We start from the raw sequence: 21829 nt of genomic DNA, 5'->3' as shown, positions 1-21829 counted from the left end.
CGTTAAAAAAAAACAAATTGTGGACGCTGCAGCGACAGTGAAAACTTTGACAAAAGAACTTGAAAAACTTAAACAGAATCTTGGCTTAAAGCAGCACACGTACGACGAAACATGTAATACATTTTTCAGTAAGGTTTTGCCTTACCTCGTCAACACGGATATAGAGAAGTATTATCCCGTGGGTGCCTACGGTCTTCGCGCGCTCTGTATGGGGGCTATACATCCCGATATAGCGGTCTTGGAGAAACGTTTTAGAGGTATTGTACCGAAGGATCTTGATTCTGCAGCAAAAACATTTGCCGCAATATTAAAATCTGACTGTTCCACAAAATTTGGATTCAACAAAGCCAAAGTTCACAACAATCCTGTGAAGCAACTTTTACAACAGAGGGGCGTTCAATACCCCGAGTTTTCAACGGGAACTCAAACATCTGCGACGCTAAGTACCCCCGCGACGGCGAACTCGGCGATAGCCTGGCAACCTAATTTTAACTGGATAACGCCATCTAACATGGTGGTTGGCCCGTCGACAACGTCACCACAAATAATGCACGTGCCATATCAGCTCCAATTCAACAATCCGTTTGTGAGACCCATATCTGAAGAAGACGACTTGTGTTCGCCACTACCCCCAAAGAAAAGGAAGATGTGAACATAGCATGTGTCAAAAGTTTCCTTTTTGTGTAGGATAGTACATTCTCACCAGGTACCATCAAAGATTTTCTTTCTTTTAATATTATCGCCTGCGAGTGAGGCAATTCTTTTTAATTTTCAGTACACTTTTAAAAATAATTTTCATCATTAAACTTTTGATAAAACGAGTGTCGCTTGTTTTGTATTATTGATTCTGAAATGAATGTTCAAACGGGAAATTTTAGTAGTATTGCATTTAAAAAAAATGTATGATTTTCAATTTATTCATTACAGCACATTTATGTAGCATGAAGGCAAATGTAGATGTACAAATATATATCCACAATGATGTAAAATAATTTCTTTTAACAATGTAGAAAAATCATTTTGTCATCATTTGTATACCGAAAATGCAAGATTTATCAGTTTGTTTCAATTAATTGTTCCTACGGAAATATTTCGGCATTTAGAGTTAACTGCTAAATTATTGCCCATTTGTATGTTTTTCAAATAAAATGGATATATAGTATATACATCAACACACTTTATCATGCAATATAAACAAATAACCGTGAGGGATACGTGTAGGATAACACAAGTACATTTTACGTTTTAACAAAAAAAATCTTTTTGTAATTACGAATGTGCTAAATATGGGAAAGTTGAAAATAGTATATCGTTCCCGAAATTGAACATTTCATTTCATTCATCACGTCAAGCCATGGCAGTTACGTGTACTACAATGTACGATAAGATCAAAGGGAGAGTAATGCATCGCAAGACCTCCGCTGTGACACTGAAGGAATCCGACAACAAACGATTTGATTGGTCATTCGATCAAAAGGAGTAAACGGAGGGGCGGAGCAATGAAACGCTAAACTTCAATGCAGTTCCCTGTATATACCTGTATTACTATTACCAGGAAATGGAGGGGATTGGCGTTACATGAATGGTATTTTAAAACTTTGGATGTCTTGTCACTATTTATCGATTAGAATACCGTCAGTGCACCTGCTGTTGAGCTGAACTTAGGTTTGTTTGTTTTGTTTGTTTGATTGATAGGTTTATCGCCACATGAATAGTCAGTGACTACTTCATTGAACAACCAACGGGAGGCCCCTGAACTCAATAAAGGTTATTCGATTAGCTCCGTCACATTTTTTTTCTATCGGAGTTTTAGCCAATCAGATTGAAGGTAAACATACGCTTTATAGAAGCTGCATATCAACAGCGGCAGCGTATGATCTCAACTGATGCTCTTTTGTCAGACAGGGATGTTTTTTTATCAATTTAAATAGACCCAGGTGGTTGCAAATCTGTTATCAGACATTTTAGTCTATGTTATTTAAATATTACGCATACCTGGGCTGTGTCCAAAACATACCAAACACATTGCCGCACTATGCTATACCGACTTTAAATCACTAAATACAATAAAGGCACGTCATCTTTAATATATATTTTCCTTCTAAACTGAAGATTTCTTATACTGAAAGGCTGAAGTTAATTGGTTTCTATCAAAAGAGTAATATGGAGATTTCATTTTGGAATTTAAAGTCCGAACATCAGCACCCGCCTCTGGGTCGCATGTTAGTTTTGTTTTCCAAATTCTTGTGTCTAATATGTGGAACCGTCACAGTCACGCTGCTGTTGTTTTTATGCAGCCTTTCTAAGTAGTAAGTGTCGACTTTAGCCATGATTCTTTTCATAATATATCCATGATGCTAGTTTATGTCATATACACACTTTCCTTTAATAAATCTCACTGTCTTGTCAGTCTTGGACAATAGTGCCAAATAGTATATTTAGTTATTTTGTTTATCATTATACGTCCGATATTGAAAATCTTGCATGGTCATGTGTAGATGGTTTTGATGATGTTAATGATACAAACTTCCCATTCTTTGTTTTAAGTTGTTGAAGATAAACATGCACCTCTTAAAGAAAACAGAGTACGCTATCGGAAAATTCCGGAATGGTGGCGTGATGACATTACTGTCGTTATTCAAATTCAGAACAAACATAAACATAAGGGTCATCTTGATCTTTATCGTAAGTGAAGAAACAGAGTGACAGCCATGAAAAGATCCCTTTTTTTTAACTTCCGTTTTAGAACGGTGTAAAGATTCCAAAAATGGAATGAGTACAAGACGTTATGTCCAATTAAGGTTTCTAGTTTCTAGTCAAACTTGGATGTCAACAACGTCACATTGCTTGAAAATATTAGCGCTAAATTTATTAAATAATGTGCTAAGATTATTACTTCAGTTGTCTGTAAACTAATGAATATGTGTATTGACACAAGTTGTTTCCCTCATAATTGTAAATATGCAAAAGCATGCCCTCTTTTTAAAAACAAAATTGTTGTTTAAATACAGACCGATCTCGATATTGCCTGTTTTATCGAAAGGTGTTTACAAAAACATATGAATGATCATGTTTATGCCTTTGACCGTAACAATTTGATTACGGATAGCCAGTATGATTTCAGAGCTAAACATCCATGTCGGTCTGCACTTACCAACATTAAAAACAATCTTGGTTTGATGCAATAGATAACGGAAAGCTAACTGGTGTACTAATTTTGGATTTGCTCAAGGCTTTTGATCTTGTTAATCACCAAATTTTATTTTTAAAGCTTAAATTGTATGGATGTTTATTCAGAACAGTACATGTTTAAATAGTTATTTGAGCGGGAGATTTTAAGTTCTATCCCCCTTTCAGTTCGGGTCCCTCATGGATCAATATTGGGACCATTGTTGTTTATTTTGTATGTAAGCGATCTCCACCTAGTTACTAGACAGAGTGATATGTATATGTATGAAGATGGTTCCGCAGCTCAAACCTATGCCGAATCTATTGATGATGTAAATAAAAACCTCCATGAGGATGCCAAGTCAGTTTCATCATGGTGTGATGCTAGTAAATCTAAACAATACTGACAAAACCTACATCACAGATGAAATGTAAATTAAACGGTTAACTATATGTCTTAATCAACAATGTAAATATTGAAAAAGAGAAACATGAAAAGCTGTTAGAAGTATCAGTTGACGATTTTATGTCTTAGTATATCCTATTCTCAAATGTTAGTAGAACATATCATGACCATTTTTAAGCCAGACTTCCTGTATGATGTTTTTGAAATGTTTAAATAATCCTCGTATTGACTTCTTTGCTACTGTCTGGGGCAACAGTACAAACAAGAATATTGTTAAAATGGAGCGCCTTCAGAAGAGAGCAGCCAGAATTATTTTATCTTATGACATGTTTAAATTATGTAGATGGCTACCTTTTAACAAACAGATTTTATACAGTCGGTCTATTTTTTTGTATAAGATACTTAACAATCTTGCTCCACAAAATTCAAATTATTTTACTAGCATATCTTATGTCCATTGTAGGTCTTCCATATTTTCATCCACAAATGTTTTTTGCTTACCAGCTCATAATGCAAATACTTTCAAAACTCTTTTAAATATCAAGACGCTCATATATGGAATATTTGACCAGTCTTTTACTAGTCATGTGAGAAACACATTTTTCTTTTAAGAAAGCAGCAGCCAGTTTTTTTAATTGAGGAATCTTTAATCCTGCTGTGATTGTACTTTTTATCTTTACATTACATTTATTGACATCTCCAAAATGTTCCTTTTTATTATCACATGTGCCTTGTTTAATAATCTCGTATTATTCTTTTATCTGTTGTAAATATTGTATAATCTATACTTGTCTTGACCATGACGAGCTTTTTTAAGCTCAACATCTTATCAAGAATAAATAATGACTATCATCATTGTTATTATTATCATCATCACAACATAAACAAACATATGATATAATTACTTTGATTAATAGTCATCTCAAGTATCTCACTATCTTAAGTATTGGTTTGATTTCTATAGAAATGTATATCAAATGCAGTAACAGCTTATCAGTTATTTCATTATTGTGATTCAAGACATGCTTTTTCTATAGATCTAGATTTTAAATCATATCATTGCCGCAAAATGTTTCACTTACCATACACTATCGGATCCATGCAGGAGTTAGAAACGGCAAACAAGAATAAACCTTTCTGTATCTTTGGGTCTAACTTCTTAGCAGAGTCTCTGAAATAAAAAAAAAATGCAATGAAATTCTGGAAAGAAACCCATTAGCCGTTCCAAACTGTCCTTTATTTCCCGATAATTATGGGTTAAACGCGTTAACTGTTACAGAAATAGACCATCCAGCAATTTTGATGTTTTCGGGTCATTAATCATCGCTTGATTGAAAGCAATTGTAAATGAGTAATGTGCACGCTACATGAAATCTAGGACATCTCCGCGCTTTAAGTTTGTGTGAACAGGTGTTTATTATCTGTCTTGCAATGAATCGTTTTTATAAAATCGGCAAAGGACTATTGATAATTTTAAGAAAAAAATTTCCTCTGACGCTTTTGAAAGCTTAGATATGTGACCTGTCAAAAAATTAAGGTAGTCGTGACCGATGTCTTTACATTGATGCCTTTAAAAACAGGTTTCTGCTTAATGCCTACTTTTCTGCATTAAAGCTCGACACATTTATATACACGATTTGTATTGTATTTGGATCAATGCATAAAAAAAGAAAGCAAACTTTGCATGCATTTGCAAATGGACAGAAATAAAATGTTTCGAATCAGGTTAGATTTAATACCTTTTGTACATTTACACTCATAATTCGGTACAGTTCTTAGGAAAACAACTACACTTTATCAGGTAACAATATATATATATATATATATATATAATAGATAATAAATTGTTTTATCCTTACGGACGAATTATAAAAGTAAGATAAAAAAGAAATAAAGAAAAAACAAGAAAGAAAAAAAAACGGAGAGTTTTTTTTTTATTTTACTTATATATATATACAGGCAATTGCGTTATCATCTTACTTCTACATAACGTTAATTAGACTCGGCGTTCTTCACTTTACATCAAATCTTTAGGTTTTATTCGGGATGGCTCGAAAGTGGATTTACTCTATAAAATCTAAATGTAGACAAGCTTTAAAATTGCAAAGCAAATTATAACTACATAGAAAATACCAACGAAGCATTATGCTTGGAATATGATATTGTTAATGCAGTGATCAATCTAGTGTCATTGGTATATCCCTTGTAAGTGTTCTGGATGCTTACTGGTCCCGGTTAAATCAATGTTCCCGAACATAAGGATATTTCCCAATTTAAATTTTCCTTAGGAAAGCATAACACAATTTGAAAGAAAACAAACATTATAATATTTTCCACAATGGCTACTTAAGTTAAGACATTACATACAATGTACGTCAAAGAATAATGCTGAAACTGACCGCTGATATGTGTAATAGGAATACTGAATACATCCGGAATGCAAAAAAAAAAAAAAAAAAACGAAGAAAAATATCGGCATCTTAAGACATATGTTTTGTTAGGCAATATTAATGATACGATGGATTTACCGTGGTTATCGTGGTAGAATTTGTGCGCGTGAAGCATACATATATTTCCGTTTCCATGGATACCTGGTTTGTAAAGTAACTACCAACTTTGTTTTCGAATCAGGCGTCTTATAAAAAAAAAACAAAAAAAAAAAAACGCGCAGTGAACGATATAGGCTACAGCCATATATAATAAGGAGGTTTGTGTAAATTGAAAACTTAATGCGAGCTTTCGAAAATGTCAGTTTCGTTTATCAAGCAAAGCGTACAATAGCCGAATGTTGGTGTTCTCACTGCTGCAATAGGCTCACTTCACAAAATATGTCAAGTTAGTTGAGTCAGCTGTCATATTTGTAGACATTTCGTCCTAATGCACCCTAATATTGTATGTAGGCAGTGGGACGGATAAGATGTTTACCCATTCCGCCCCATATTGAACGTCAAAATGGTGTCATGACCCAACTGGTGACCCCTTCGTCTCTTTTCGGTGACCCCCCCCCCCCCCCCCCCCCCCCCCCTTCCTTATCCGCACGGATTCTATGATTTTTCACATTTTCAGGTTTTCCTCACTTTCCAACACATTGGAGTCGTCTCAGTCTATGACATAGTTGTGTATTTTGGCATGGTCTATGATAGCTGATTTATTCTATTGTTTATTCGATGGTTTTACAGGATTTCTGATGTATACTGGCTGTCCCATGCCTTCCACGTTTTTTGATGTTCTTTCAGACAAGTTCCGGATTTTCGACTTGTTTCACCTATGTCTGAGTGGTTGCAGCTTGTCTTCCTGACGCACGTTTTCCTTCGGATGAACAGATAGTTGTTTGTTAGTGTTGTGCAGTCGCATAGGTGTGTTGATGTGATGTTTTCGCAAAACCTTAAATGCTTCCAATCCTCCTCTTTTGTATGGTAGTGACCATGACGTTGGTTTTTCTTTCTGTGTTGGTATCTTTCTTTTCCTTGCAGCCGTTTCCCTTGCTTTTGTCTTTAATTTTTTTATTTTTTATTTTTTTTAACTTTCTCTATCGACCATTCTGGGTACCCACATGTTGTCAGGGCTTGTTTGATATGCTGCCTCTCTTTTCCTTGGCCTTTCTTTTCAGTGACGATGCACTGTGTGGGTAAAAACTTTATGACCCTGTTTTAACATCTATTAAGAGACGAAATCGGTAAACATCTTACCCGTCCATCAGATGCATACCTACAGTATTAGAGTGCATTTGGACGAAATGTCGCCCTACGAATTTGACAGCTGACTCCACTAGCTCAGCCTATTTTGGGTAGCGAGTTGATTTCAGCGATCAGACCACTTGGCTATTGTACTCTTTGCTTCACAAAGGAAACAGACGTTTTCAAAAGCTCGCAAAATTAAGTTTTCAATTCCTGTTTGCGTAAAAAAACAAACTTGTGATGATGAATCTCATCCCTAAGGATACAGGTATATTTTGAATGTAGCACTACAGTTAAACACATATAGTATGCAAACAGAGCTTACTTGTCGAACCACCACCATGCCGATATTACAAAGTAAGGCGTCCAGCACAGCACAAACACACTGACTGAAAAAAAATGGAATGTGCATTATTTACAATCAGTATATGTCATAACAACGAGAACTCACTGTTTCAATAGTTATCATGAATAACATTGAAGGCAGGTAATTGAATAAATGTTTGGGAAAAAAATCTACACATTTATCATTGTAAAAACTAACTGATCCTGTGATATGTTCAAAGGGCATGGAATTTGTCTCTAGCCTTAAACTTTCAATTTGAATTTCAATCTTAAATGTATTTATTCACATTGTTCGATTAATTTATTTCATAAGTGTTTTCATCAAAACCGCTATTTTGTTATTTATATATACCTAAAATACGAGTATCTCTAATGCGGACAACTATTACGATAATTTCACGAAGAAAGTAAAGACAGTTTTTGCTTATTACACAAATTATTCATTATATAATAGCAATAACAACGACCATTAAGCAGACTTGCCGAAATAAGGTTTGCACAATTAAATAACTTAAATAACGTTATAGGAAATGGTTATAAGATGAAAATCAAATAACGACAAAAAAGGAACTTCGAAAACAAAATGTACATGTATACCACGAAATAACTGACGCAAAAGTGTGTTTTTAATATTTTTTCGCGGGGGTTATTTTCGCCATTTCGATGGTGCGGAATTTTCATGTTTCACATTTACAGTAATTACAGTAATTGAATATGTGGTGTACTAAAGAGTTACCGATCTACATCATCAACCGGTAAATGGTGTGGAAGCAATTTTGTCACACCTACGTTTGTTATGTCATCATGTGTGATCTCAGGGATCCGAAACAAACATAACGATAATGTGTACATGTGTGTGACCTAGTATTTGATACACACCTTCTAATATGTGTATTTACATCGCTCACACAACATATAACATGTGCCGGCAGATTCGTAAGAAATGACAAAAATACACTGTGAAAGGACGTAGAATGGTACACATATACCACTTCTACTAAACTGACATGTTTTCTAACATTGGCTACGTCATTAGTTTAAAAAAATCATACATATCTAGAATAAAATGTTCGATAATAAGTATTTGCATAGTATACATTACATCTATATACTATTTTATGGGAATTCCCCCGCTAGATTGGCGATGGAAGACTACAATAATAAATAATTAGAATAAAAAGCCGCTGTTAAAGTCCCGAATGAGGCTATTGTATTTCAAAGCTCACACATCATTAACATATGTATAAACATCTCTAATGACAGTTATTAGCGTCGGACGTGTATAAGGCTTGCGCTCACACTTAAACTCACTCATTACTTGTCGATATAATAATCTTACATCCAGAGTTTGCAATCAAACTGAAGATTTCCCCTTATAGATAGTTCAGAAATAAGTTTATCACAGTCCGTCCACAATTCGCGTAGGCCTGACTTTGCTCCACGTGAATGTAACATTTCAATATTAGAGACTAATGCCGAAATTAGCTTAAAGCCAGCGTCTGATGCAGTTGTTAGGTATAAGCGAAGAAGATTTTAAGATTCTTAATTAAGACATTGAGAAATAATTCTGTAATCGAATTTATCTAATAATATTAAGCCGTTCTTTCTAAAACAAGCTTGTTTAATACAGTTTCCGTTCAAATCTATTTAGTTATGTATAATGGGCTTAACGCATTTATAACGACCGGATCATATGAAGACTGGGGTGTATTGATTAAGATATCATCAAATGTGCATTGTTTAACTTATGCATTTTCCCTTGATCATTTTTCTTTCGTGTTGATTTTTGTGTGTGTTCTTTCTAGTTTTAAATACTTAGCACGAAATGGGTTATTTATTTGGCCTTTAAACAATATTCAAATATATCAACAGCACGGACAACATCTTACATAAATATCACTTTGAATTAGAGTTGTATTTAATATTAGACTCTAACATATGGTCACACAAGTGTAAGAATTCCAATTATAACAAAAATGTTGTCGTTTAAACCGTTATCTGCATAACGAAAACCTCTATAGCCAGATTCGGTATCAAATATAAGACACTAAACTTTAACCAGTTTTGACATTAAATAAAAGACTCGAACCTATAGCCGGTTTTTACAGTAAATATTACACGCTTACTTTTAACCAATTTTGAAATTATATACAACACGCTTTTTAACAGATTTGATATCAAATATAAGACGCTAACCTTAACCGGTTTTGATATCTAATACTAGAAGCTTACTTTTAATTATTTTTAACATGAAATATAAGACGCTTACATTTAACCAGTTTTAATATCAAATATAAGACACTAACCTTTAACCAGTTTGATATCAAATATAAAACATTAAGCTATAACGAGGTTGGCATTATTTATACATGTAAGACGCTTACCTCTAACCAGTTTTGATACCAAATATTAGTCTCTAACCTATAACCAATATAATACGTTAACTCTGAACCAGTTCCGGCATTAAATGTAATGTAGCTTTGACATTTATAGTACTATAATCAGAGTCGGTATTGACACTAACTATAATCAGAGTCGGTATAGACACTTACTATAATCAGAGTCGGTATAGACACTTACTATAATCAGAGTCGGTATTGACACTAACTATAATGAGAGTCGGTATTGACACTAACTATAATCAGAGTCGGTATTGACACTAACTATAATCAGAGTCGGTATAGACACTTACGATAATCAGAGTCGGTATTGACACTAACTATAATCAGAGTCGGTATAGACACTTACGATAATCAGAGTCGGTATTGACACTAAACCTATAACCACACTATGTATTGACGTCCACCTACACGTTTAACTAGAGTCAGTATTGACCTCAACTTATTACCAGAGTCAGTATTGACGTACACTTACAACTATAACAAAAGTCAGTATTTACGTTAACCTATTACCAGAGTCAGTATTGATGTCGACCTATTACCCGAGTCAGTATTGACGTTAACCTATAACCCGAGTCAGTATTGATGTCGACCTATTACCCGAGTCAGTATTGATGTCGACCTATAACCAGAGTCAGTATTGATGTCGACCTATAACCAGAGTCAGTATTGATGTCGACCTATACTATAACAGAGTCAGTATTGATGTCGACCTATTACCCGAGTCAGTATTGATGTGGACCTATAACCAGAGTCAGTATTGATGTCGACCTATAACCAGAGTCAGTATTGATGTCCACCTATAACAAAGTCTGTATATGTGGACCTCTATATCCAGAGTTTTATCTTTGATAAAAAGTGAATGATTCGACATTCACCTTCTTCACTGTAGTAATAACTCCTTGTCACATTATATCATGCCGACCGTATTAGTTATCACAGTGATGTTGGGATCCTGACGAAATCTTACCTATTACTAATGTCATCTTTAATGTTCTGCTACGTGCACGACGAATGTTTCCCATAGAAGAACGGCGTAATCGACTTCGAGCCTTCGCTGATAAACCTGTCTCTTCTGCAATGGATATTAATCATGATGTCATGAATGACAGTGCAGGTCATTGTCCATAAGAATCTTGGGATCATAACAGCATGGAAACTTTAAACGGGCATAGTACATGCAAAATAGTCTGAATATGTATAGAATCGCACTGACAAAGGTGAAACAGTAAATCATGTACATACATGGACCACTTTGAAGTAGACATGTTCATAAAATTATATGTACCATTCTTTACCATTTTACTTTGCATTAATGATATGAAAAAATCAAATGTACTTTTATAAGTTTGGCAGATAATGATTATGCTAAGACATAACCGTAACAGAACACATATAGGAAAGAAATAAGGAGCGCAAGAGGTCGTGGACATTAACAATTAACCCATACAAGTGTATGGAAACTCGTATGATCGCATTGCTGTTTATTACTTAATAAACTACATTGGCAATGTCAGATGTAGTTCCGAAGGTTGTTATTTGGGCGGCACCGAAAATTGTATGGGTAGGGTATGACTAATGTGGGATAAACGTGAACTTTTTATTGAGGTGATTAACATTAGACTGGTATATTGCATGGTATAAAGCCACGTAAGATGGTGTAGAACCATGTAACATTAAGAACAACTTCGTCATCACCGCAGAATTGTATCTTTATGTCAGACAATATTACCTATCTTTCGTCATAATATTTTTTCAATGTATCAATGCAATATACATGTATGTGTTTTATCAGAAAAAGGTTAATGATGTTTAAAATGCGACAAGAAATTATTATTTTCATATTAACGTGCTTAATTTTGATATGACCGAGATTTGTTTCTAATGGATCTCTCTGGAATATCAGTTTATATTCTGCTTGTCTCGATTCTCGTAACATTATGCTGCTTTCGTTACATCGAATCAAGTTCATTTCATTATTTCTTTTCACTCAAATTGTCCATATGTTCTTCTGTTACCATTAGTCGATAATTATAGCATGTGTGTTAGTCATCTTTGTCGAACATTCATCAAGTTCATTAAATTTGTAGCAATGCTACCCGGCTCTGAATTATTATCAACCCACACAGATGATACATACAAAACTAATGTGATAGGAATGTAGGAAGGATCAAGGTTAAAACATGTACAGATGTACTATTTATGTTAACGTTGAATCCATTGGAACGAATTGCCATACATGTGTCAGGATTGGTTTGTAACAAATCTGCTTTGCATTGAAAGCTTTAAAACGTCGAAAAGTAAGGGCCTTTAAACCGAAGCAACAAGTCGATTGAAACTTTGAACAACAATACATTTACACGGTCAAATTTTGTACAGTTTCATAGCACACTTTCTCCGAGAAAATGCAAAAAATGTTTACATGTTTTATAAGTATTATCAGTATGGGTTGATAATAATTCCGAACCGGGAAGGATTACTACATGTCGTAGATGGCGTGACACAAACCGTTGAGCCTTTTTTGTTACAACTCTGGTATTGTGTATTAATACCACGCGATTGCTATTTTACAGAACCATCTAACTAAAATGTGGTAGACATTTTGTTAGAGTTGGGAAGGATTCATGTCTCTAACTAACGAGATGTTCGGTAAAAAAAAAATACGAATGAAACTTACGCACTGCTCAATCTGCAGATCAACTCACCTCTACTTTGTCGTGTTTTCTTGGATATTTCAAATAATATTAATGAATATGACGCTGATATAATGAGCAGGGGTAGGGCGTATAACGTGATGATATTGAAGAGGTTATATGCGAGTTCATGTTTGGCAGTCGGGAAAAAGTTGAAGGTGACGCACTGTGTATACCAAGGATGCTGAGGATGGTGCTCCACGTGGAATATAACACTCTGAAAATAGATAAAAATATAACTGAATCAAATTTAAAGCATTATATATTGATTTTAGGTAATATTGCTGACAAAAAATAGCATTTAATAAGTAGTACCATAAATGATTCGAGGGAGTAAGTTATCAACCTCTAAGCAACATTTTAATCCATATTCTGTCGTTTCGCTTATCCATTGCTGGCTGTGACAAACGGTCACCGCATCGAAAATTCTTTGTGTAACATTCTTCTTAACATCTTAAACGATTTTGATAACATTCAGAATTTCGGATTAAATGTATGTACTGTCTGCGTTTCTGTTCGTGCCTCCGGGTTTTTATATAACATACATCAATTAATGTATCTTTGCACATTCTAAATGATAATATTGATGAAATACGGCAAAATAAGCATAACAGTGCAGGTACAGGAAAGACATTTATAATTGAGGTCAAACACCCCAGCTTGTAGATAGTCAGGGGTTTGGTAGCGACGACCTGGGTGTTAATTGGATAACGTACTTAAAATGCATTTCTATTGCGTTTGATATATTTCTTTATTGACATTTCATATCTTTGAAACTCGCATCGTCTACGGATCAAATCCAAATTGAACCATTATTTGTTAAAATAAGTAAGTAATATATATATGATTCATATCCCAAACTCTACTTTTCAAAGAATTCAATAAACATTAAATATAAAATACTGCCACACTGTCGACTTCACAAAGGCTTTCATTTGCACATGGTGCACATGGTAAATAATTGATGTCAGAATTCAACTAAATATATATCTGGTTCTTGCTGTAGATATACATCCGTGCATGATATATTTTCCGATAGTCGAGCACTGCATTAGATAATCCCGTAATCAATGGGAAGTTTCTGAGTTTGAATTGCAATTATAAAGAACTTCATTAATCATTCTTGAATATATCATCATTATAGTGTGTTTTCTATCATTTAATTCTATTTAAACGTATATGTTTCGAAAACATAGCGATGCTTTAAGCCTTATCCGTATCTCGCTGAGTGATATGAATCCATCTGGATTAAGCTCTTCTTTCAAAGTCGCCTATGATGTCATCTTCCCTATGTAATGCTTATGAGATACGTGTTTTCGAATTATGCTTTTAATTTTAGCTCATCAAAGAAGATCGTAAGTCAATCATTTGATTATCCTACTTTATCCGTCGAGGCCGCGCAACAGCTACTTTGAATATCTTACCGAGTGATGTTTACAATTTTGAGAAATGTGTCGGTGTCATATTGTACAGATGCTTATAATCAGTTTTCTGCCATAACACAGAAACTAGCGAAATCTATTTCGATACCCTTTCGAGGAATTAAACTTATATATTTGTTGATTATTTTACTGATGAACCTGCGGTGATTTCCGATACCATATGGCTGCTGTTTCAAGAGCCTGCAATACCAAGCGATGTTATTCAATTTGAATTCCGTGAGTATTTCAAAGTGTGCTTTACCAAATATTTAAGCATAACAATAAAAATAAAACGTACGGAATAAAGATCATTAAGGTATAGATATTCGTTAAAGTCCAAATATAGAAACCATACTCAGTATTGGTTTATAAACAATCTGAAAGACACTCAAATGCAAAATTTCTTACATGTTTAGTGGACACAAACTTGGTAATTATCTCAAGTACCTACAATTACTGTGACAATTAAGGAAATCAAGTTTAAGTATACTTTATATTTAAGTATGAATTCGACATCTAGTCAACATTGCAGTGTGTAAGGATAGTACAAACGACACGATCTATAAGAACCCTTCAAAAGAAATTTAGAGTAAGATACCGTAGAGCAAAAATAAACTAAATTGCATCAATCACATGTTTCGTCATTCCTGGTCTTGTGAGTGGTGTAAAGGGTCTAAAGTGATCATAAGGTGTTACCAGCCACCAACAACTCAAAATACTTAAAATTAATGCCAAAATCTAATGCATGTTATTCTTCAGTTAATTTATCCCTGTATAGATATAATTAAATGCATAATTCACTATATTGGTAATACAATTATATTTGCGATATCTTTATTTTGAGCTGTATTGCATGCAGAACAATTTTACTGCAACTATGTTTATGTGAGCTCCATATAGAATTCTTACTTTTGGATAAAATCAACATTACGCGTTCTTGTCCTCACAACACATTCTTCGAAATTGGCATGTCTGATGTCTTAATCATGAACATGCTTTCCCCGTTAATTTATGCCTCATTTCAAACGCTCTGATGACTTGATTTGTCAGCTTATATTGCAATTTCAACTTCGTTACAGACGCGATAAGTAATTGAATGATAGTATGATTTTAACTAGTAATTGTGAAGCTGAGCAAAATATCAAATTTAACTACAAATCATCGCCATACTTATCATAAATAAATGACAGATAAGCAGTTCATATTCATAAAATGCATTGATTCATCTTATTTTAACTCATTCCAGCATTTAAAATCTTCAAATAGATTTCCCAACAATTTTCGCGGGGAATGACTTTTGATGAACTAAATGACGTGGCTGGAAGCAGCACTCGAGAAAAATCTGGAACCTTTTACAACAAACACGGGAAATGATGAAACATAGAACCATTAAACCCTCACTATTAATATCGTGTGTGTTTAGATACAAATGGACTTGAGTAGAACACATCCATCCAATCCATACCTACATATACATGTGTTAATCCCGTCGAGACAGCTTTGAAGCCGCAAAAATGTTAAGTTTTCCTACTTTCATTTTGGGCATTGAGAGCCAATTAATACTAGAACTAATAATGATAACGTCATTCCTTAGACAATAAATGGTAAAGTCTGAAACGATCAAGACACACAGAGAAATATCAATATACCGCCATACCGATTAACATATTTGAGATAAGCAAGGTCAAACATTCTGAAATTGAATGATTACACGAAGTAAGATGTACTTTTTCACAAGATTTACAAAAAAGTGGTATCCTCATGATAGTTCTCCGAGAAGTATCAGGGCGAATTACTGAGAGTAGTATAATATTGGAATATTCAAATTAAAGATTTCCAGGCTTTATGGTAAACTTATGAATTGCTAAATTGCAAAACAAATCCTTAATAATACTGTATATTATTGCAGAATTACACGACAGCCTTTATTTGTTGCATTTTGGAGGCCAATTGTTTTGTAGCACTACCATCAATGGAAGGGGTTATGATATTCTTAAGCGTCCGTCAACAACTGACAGGTCGTTAGGGCCAATAAATGGTAAGCAAAACAGTTATAAAACAACATCAAACAACCGAAATATAAAAGTTATATGAAATAATGTTGGTATACACTGAGGTGAAAACAGACAACATAAATCTGTTATAAAAAGAATGATTTCGTGGTTACAGCTGATATGTAATGTAATATATAAATCTCTGATATACCAGGGGAGTTAAGTCTATGTTTTTTTATTATTATTCACCAGGCTCGCACTTCCTCAAAATAAATCCTGTAATATAATTAGCCAAAGTTCTATGTATTACGATCACCTTCCTACATTATAGATCAGGCTTCTGGGAATTTTCCTTTAGCCTAGTGGCCAGGAGATTTATCAATTCCTAGAACTGAACTTGGCTCAATGAATGCTGATTGCAATTCTGCATATAAGCTGATAATAATTGTTCGAGATAATGTTTTCTGCCATTAATTTTTACTGGCCTCATGTTGGCGTCACTTAATCCTTATTTCGAGTCCAGGTCCGGTCCTTTCATTTTCCTTTACTAATACATTAAACGGTATAGTTGCTAAATCAAAGTATTGTTTTTCTGGTTAGCCCCTTCCTCAATATATATATATCATTTTACATAAAGTTGTTTCCTATATTTTGCTGATAGACATGTATGCCTATATAGATGTTTAATCAATCAACATAATTAAGATACGCAATTTTACTTCTGACTATCAACAATCAGTCATAATTTTCTATGATTTTACATATTTTGTTTATCAGTTTTAAGATTAACATCAAAGTTAATAATCAAATAAATAAACAAAGTGTTTGTTAAATTTACATGGAAATGCATTGACATAACACTCCAAAACATAGTTAGATGCCTTCAATTGATTATATTCACAACATTTTGTTCTAGTTTTGATGAATGTTGGTTAGTGCAGGACTTTGCTTTTCTGTTAGTAATCGATCATTAATCAATCATCGCCTGTTTTGACAAATTGCGATGATTCATCAAGAATTTTGAAGTGATTTCGAACATCAGTGTCAAAAACATATATCAGAATGTATGTCACCGATTCATAACATCATGCAATATGAATCTCGTAATTGGAGTCAATGCATAAATTGACCTATGTAATCGATGTGATTATGATGTAAAGTTGATTATAATCTAATACTAATTAGAAATCTGAAATACATTACCAATACTTGTATGATATGAGACTTCTTTTCAATTCAGCAAAATTTAGAGTGCCCATAATATCATCAACTGTATTAGTTTTAAAGCCTCTAAAGTATAACTTTATAGAATTAAACATTCTTCATGCAATATTTTGTTTATATTCTTCTATGTTGTTACATTGTCACTAATGAACAGGTGGTTTTGATGACTAGAGTAAGTATCACACTGTTTATCCTCTTCCCCTCCATAAAATAGTGTCGCTACCTGCCTACAAGGGTGATCATTGTTGGGGCCAGAAACAGTCCTGATCTGAACAGGGACTTTCAACACCTTGATCCTTGGCAAAACTCAATATGGGTCTGTACACTGCTGTAAATGGGCATGTTTGGCCGGAAATAAAACATCACATCAAAGAAGATACATATCTATTAATCCGTTTTAGCTGCTGTACTCTTAAAAACGTTATACTTTCATAACACTATTAGGGCATCCACAGCTTTTAAGCTTTTTAGAGAAATCCCATTTTTGTTGCTGAAATGTATTGACAATTAGCACCACTGATACCAACAGTGCAGTCAATTATTTGATATAATCTGCATTATATCGATAATGAAGATGTACTTGAATCGGATGCCTAGCAGACGTTAATGTTCTATTTCCTATATCACCAATACCGTTGTGAGCATGGAATAAACAATAAAAAACAATTGTTAATCCAGTTCTTTCTCTTATACACATAACAAAGTGGAAACCAAGGTTTAATTGATGATAGATGATATTATCTGGTATATTCATTAATATGGTATCTAAGTATTATGTGCAACATCAGTATGTAATTTCTTTCACACAAAGGCATGAACATTCTTTAACCATCCCCTTTTCTGGAATTCTTTAACACTCTTCTTTAAACAACCATTTGTCAATAAACAATAGTAAACAAATATTTTGACACATTTCTTTTCCAGGACATGGACTATGTATGCCTATTTAAGGCCTACAAATAAAAAAATATAACGTCAACAATTGTCGTAATGAAGCCAAGAAATATTGTTGACATACCTTTTTTATATTCAGCTGGGAGAACCTTATATTGTCTGTTGCCTATCATAACTACACATTTTCAATGCCGAAGTTTTAATGCAAACAGAAAAGAAAAAAAAAACTAAATAAACATTTCAATATTATCCGTTGCGAAAAAATCACGATCCTCTGCATGTTGCGCCAACGAACCGAAACGCTAACCTTTCTTAGCGTCACCCCATTTCGCTGGATTAATACAAGTGTGATTTATCAACAGGTTTAAGCTGGTGAACTATCAAAAGTGAATCTGCAATCAATACATATCACAAAAGAAAGTTTAACCATTGATTCAATCGCATGACACGCTTACAGTTTTCAGTAAAAATGACAACAGACCGAAAGTTACGTTACACACTTGCATCTTCAACAAAAACTCAATTTCCGCATGTGTTCCGATTCCATTGTCGTTTATAACTCCACCAGTCTGTGAAGTCCCTTTCTTCGTTCTTTTTCATAATCAAATTTATGCCTCCTTCTTTCTGGAAATGTTAGGCTAACTTACGCGGCCTTCCTCGCTTCGCTGTTTGGTTCCTACATATTTGTGTTTCTTTTTTCGGCGCATGCGCAATCAGTATTTCATTTAATATGGAGGCGGTGCGAAATGGAATTTCCTCGGGAAGCAATTAATTATTTGATTTTTTTTTAAATTCTAAAGATAAATAAGAAGATGGAACTTACCGAGGGTGGTAATAACGTTAAGTTTGTAACTTTTATTGCTGAAATAAACCCCATTCTATTCGTGTTTTTAATTTATAAAATATACTATTTATCGGAGGTGTAGCACCTTTAATCAATGGTGTATTTAACACAGTGAACACAATTCAATAAAGATAGAGCCAGCACTGCATTATTGGTATGCACTGGCATGCATGGATGAAGGGCTAGTCCTTTCATATGTTCAAGTGACAACATTGTTCGGGCGTTTGATATAATGCTAGTGAGCTGCTGTCAAACCGTTTATCATGAACATTTACATTTCAACAACTTATCTTCAATTAGCAAATTGCCTAAATCTGATGACGCTGATATTGGGTCAGTTTAGATTAATGACTTTACCTTCATACAAGGTCTTTTGGCAACTTCTTCTCAATAACAAGGAGAGCCTTAGGCAAAATAGTTGGTCATTAGCAAGCTCCTTTAAAAAGGTTCCAAGTTTGTTTGAATGAACAGATATTTAAACAATCAAGAGGCTCAATGTTATGGTGAAGGGCTACCAAGTTTGGTTAAATTACTAACCCTGACTTATTTTTAGGTTACCGGTTAAGCAAGAGGGTTTGGCCAATTGTAGTTGGTGTGTAGGATGCTGAGTGGAAAAGCTTCGCGTTTTTGAGAAATGAACTGTAAATCTTACTCTTTAAATATTTAAATGAAGATGTTATTCAGCATCTCCATAAATGACATAAATGTTACCGGGGGAGGATACAAGTTTATTGGGCCTCTTATTTAGTAGGGTTTCTAGCTATAATCACATGTAGCGGAACTGGACTAGGCTGAATACCACTTACCAGATAGCTCAAATGGTAAGACTGTCTGTCTTGAGTTCGGAGGTCTCATGTTCGAGTCCTGGTAAATTTGGTACCTTTTCTTCTCTTACAAATCCTCGATCAAAAGAATATCATTATAAGGTATATATTGGTAAGCTTGTGATGATAATAGAAAGCATACTTGTTCATTGGACGCGTAACAACAGGTCTTATACTTTTTTTTTATGTAAACTTGTGTAACTAAGGTAGTAAATTAAGATACATTAACCGTGTCACCATAGATATATCACCCATTGCAGAAGTTGCTGATCATGGTTCACCGTAATTTGTATAAATTCGCTTTAGTGGTTAATTATCTTAATAACAGCAGGAAATCGAGACACATTTGACAGGTTCTCAGATTGGTATGAAATACGACAAGACGGTCTCCAGTGTAGCTAATTGCAAGAGGAAATACAAAGTTAATTGTCGACAAATTTTCACATTTGTCAGTACGGGTTAACGTTCACGCTAGTGCTGCGCTATTTGGCGGTGGATAATCTTAATCGTGTGTTCCCCAATGTTCTCTGAAGAGAGGGCATCGAACCCAACCACTATCCTAACTGTCCATCAATCCTCCAACACCCAATCCCGCCGACTCTTCAGCTGAATCCCAATAACTGTCATCCAAATAGTCATAACGAAGGCAGAATGCTGTGTAGTCAATTAAGCATCAGTCAATTTTAATTTTGCAGGACAAACCTTGAAGATGAGTTGAAATATAGGGCTGACAGTAATTGGATTAATTGGATAGTCCTCATACGCGCATCCTCAAGATGCCGAAAGAAATTTTCTGTCGACTTCGATCATCTGCAGAATACAATAAAAGCCTTACAAGATAGAAAATATACGAGAGCATCAGGAAGACAGTAGTACATATCTTCAGGTCATTAACTTATTTCGTCAATAACATTTATAATTGATACATGTATCGTGTTAGTGATAATCATCAGATGTACGATGTACTTTCGTGTAAGATAGTCATTCTTTGATTATTCAGGTATAACCAGACCATGAGTGTCAAAATTGTCTCTACTCTTCTTATTCAATTACATTTAATCATCAGCCTGACACTGTCTTTTGAGATTGGAACTCTTTGAATCTTATTACAGGGTTATGAATATAATAGTTTGGTTTTACCATTTACAACATATTGTATCAGAGGTCAACGCAAAATAATTATTGCAGCGTGGAACAAACCAGCTTCATTATATCGAAGCTCATGAGGCCAACCAGTCCTTACCACAATTCAAGCAGGGAACAAAAAAATCCAACTCTATAGACTTTTGTTGTTCACGGCATAATCTGCATAATCCATAACTATCCCTACAAAGGCGAACGCTCAATCAAAACATGGAGTTAGGCAGCATTCAATGGCCACATTAGAATAGGAAAATCTTCATAGCAGGGCAATGAAGCAAGGTGAATATTTTAAACGACAGATTATGTACATCGTATTGTTATACTACCTAGTGTAATAATTCAATCACCTCCGCGATCAATGTTTTATTTTCAATATTCAATAGATATAACAGCACAGTAGTAAAGTGTACAAAGTAATTAGAAATCTTATCCACGTCTTCGGACATCATAGATTAAGTAAATCACATTCTCAATGTCATCAATCAATTTGTACATTTTCCAATTGGAAACTCCCGTATGTATTTGTAAAAAAAGAAAGAGATTAAGTTAACTGTAACGACGCAAGATAAGGAGACTATGGTAATCTAGGTCAAAACGGAACATTAACTTTCTTTGAAATAAGACATAACTTATCAGGATGATTGATCCGCGCAACTCAATGAATTGAAAAATGCCTTGGACTTTGACATCCATGAAGCTTTCCCAATGCATGCTGGTATACACTACTTATGTCGGTGCCTGCCTAGTATTACAAACAAAGATAAATGGAAATGCATTACATGATGCTTTTCTAATTA

General features: G+C 34.3%; 1 protein-coding gene across 1 annotated transcript in view; it reads right to left on the bottom strand.

Moving 5' to 3' along the window:
• The window catches only part of LOC117334301 (gonadotropin-releasing hormone II receptor-like), a 100379-nt gene that overhangs the window by 7030 nt on the left and 71520 nt on the right, over positions 1-21829 (bottom strand). The window contains exons 2-5 of the mRNA XM_033893828.1: positions 12701-12905; positions 10966-11070; positions 7577-7640; positions 4657-4745 (exon numbers count right to left, since the gene is read on the bottom strand). Of these exons, the coding sequence (XP_033749719.1) occupies positions 4657-4745; positions 7577-7640; positions 10966-11070; positions 12701-12905 (463 nt within the window). The remainder of the gene's footprint in view (positions 1-4656; positions 4746-7576; positions 7641-10965; positions 11071-12700; positions 12906-21829) is intronic.

The sequence above is a fragment of the Pecten maximus genome, chromosome 9 (assembly GCF_902652985.1).
Source record: "Pecten maximus chromosome 9, xPecMax1.1, whole genome shotgun sequence".
Lineage (NCBI taxonomy): Eukaryota > Metazoa > Mollusca > Bivalvia > Pectinida > Pectinidae > Pecten > Pecten maximus.
The sequence above is the reverse complement of the archived record's forward strand: the minus strand, read 5'-3'. Positions and strand labels throughout refer to the sequence as shown.